Source organism: Seriola lalandi, unplaced genomic scaffold, assembly GCF_002814215.2.
Source record: "Seriola lalandi dorsalis isolate HSWRI2012SDOR001 ecotype SW California unplaced genomic scaffold, Sedor1 jcf7180002051326, whole genome shotgun sequence".
NCBI lineage: Eukaryota > Metazoa > Chordata > Actinopteri > Carangiformes > Carangidae > Seriola > Seriola lalandi.
The window spans coordinates 1-1,173 of NW_019521879.1; the positions used below are offsets into that span (position 1 = coordinate 1).

Sequence of the window (1,173 nt, forward strand, 5' to 3'; positions counted from 1 at the left end):
CACACACACACACACACACACAGGTATCAGAGAAGCTGTGGGTTATTGAAGTGAGAGTTTCCCACACTTCATGATCATGTGATGTTTCTCTACTTTAATTTGCCTCCTCCTCCTCCTCCTCCTCCTCCTCTCGTAGGTGCGTTTGCTGATGGTGAGCCGCATGGCCAAACCTGAGGAGGTGCTGGTGGTGGAGAACGACCAGGGCGAGGTGGTCAGAGAGTTCATGAAGGACACGGACGCCATTAACCTCTACAAGAACATGAGGGAGACTCTCGGTTAGTTTCTCTTTCAGATGCATCAGTTAAAAAAATATATAAATGCAAGTAGTTTTAGTCTTCAGTCCCATATTAACTCTACATGTCTCTTTCCAAGGATTCTGTTCCTAAACCAGTTACACTAGTAACCCAGTGAGGTGCTGTTTGTAGTTAATAACACAACTCTTGTAAATTGGACCTGATGTGATGAGAAACACATTTAAAAGTTCTGGTTTAATCTCGTATTTATCAGGTTGTTTGTATCATTTGAACTCAGGTTATATTTAAGAGTCCTGCTGTTTCATCAGCTGCTGCGTCAGAAGGAGGGATTGATATGTTATTACTTTGTTTGTTTACAAAACAAACAAAAGTCTGAGGTTATTAATGCGTCACAGAAAAAGTAACCTGACTGTTACTGGTCATGTGGCGGCTGTGGCTCTGGAGGTAGAGCGGGTCGTCCACTAATCAGAAGGTCGTGGTTGTGCTGAATGTGGCAACAATTTACGTATTCTTTAATTCAACCCCCCCCTTTATAGTGTATCTGACTCATCTGGACTACGCCGACACTGAACGCATCATGACGGAGAAGCTCCACAATCAGGTTAACGGCACCGAGTGGTCGTGGAGGAACCTGAACATGCTGTGCTGGGCCATCGGCTCCATCAGCGGGGCGATGCACGAGGAGGACGAGAAGAGGTTCCTGGTCACCGTCATCAAGGTGCGGGACAATATTTTATTACATCGGCATCTCGCTACGAGCAGAAACGAGTTCGTCCAACTACACGTGGCAAAATCATTTCTTCGTTTATTGTCACAGCAGCTGTGTGTGTTCAACGATAACTGAGTGTGTGTGTGTGTGTGTGTGTGTGTGTGCGTGCTCAGGACCTGCTCGGCTTGTGTGAACAGAAGAGGGGTAAAG

At 46.0% G+C, this 1,173-nt stretch overlaps 1 protein-coding gene across 1 annotated transcript; it reads left to right on the top strand.

Moving 5' to 3' along the window:
- Positions 1-133: 133 nt before the first annotated feature.
- Positions 134-1,167, top strand: LOC111649604 (exportin-1-like; the record flags this gene model as incomplete). Its single annotated transcript, XM_023399348.2, has 3 exons — positions 134-275; positions 791-972; positions 1,137-1,167. Coding segments are annotated over exons 1-3 (340 nt in total), but the record flags the coding sequence as incomplete, so codon positions are not given.
- Between the last annotated feature and the right edge of the window lie 6 nt (positions 1,168-1,173).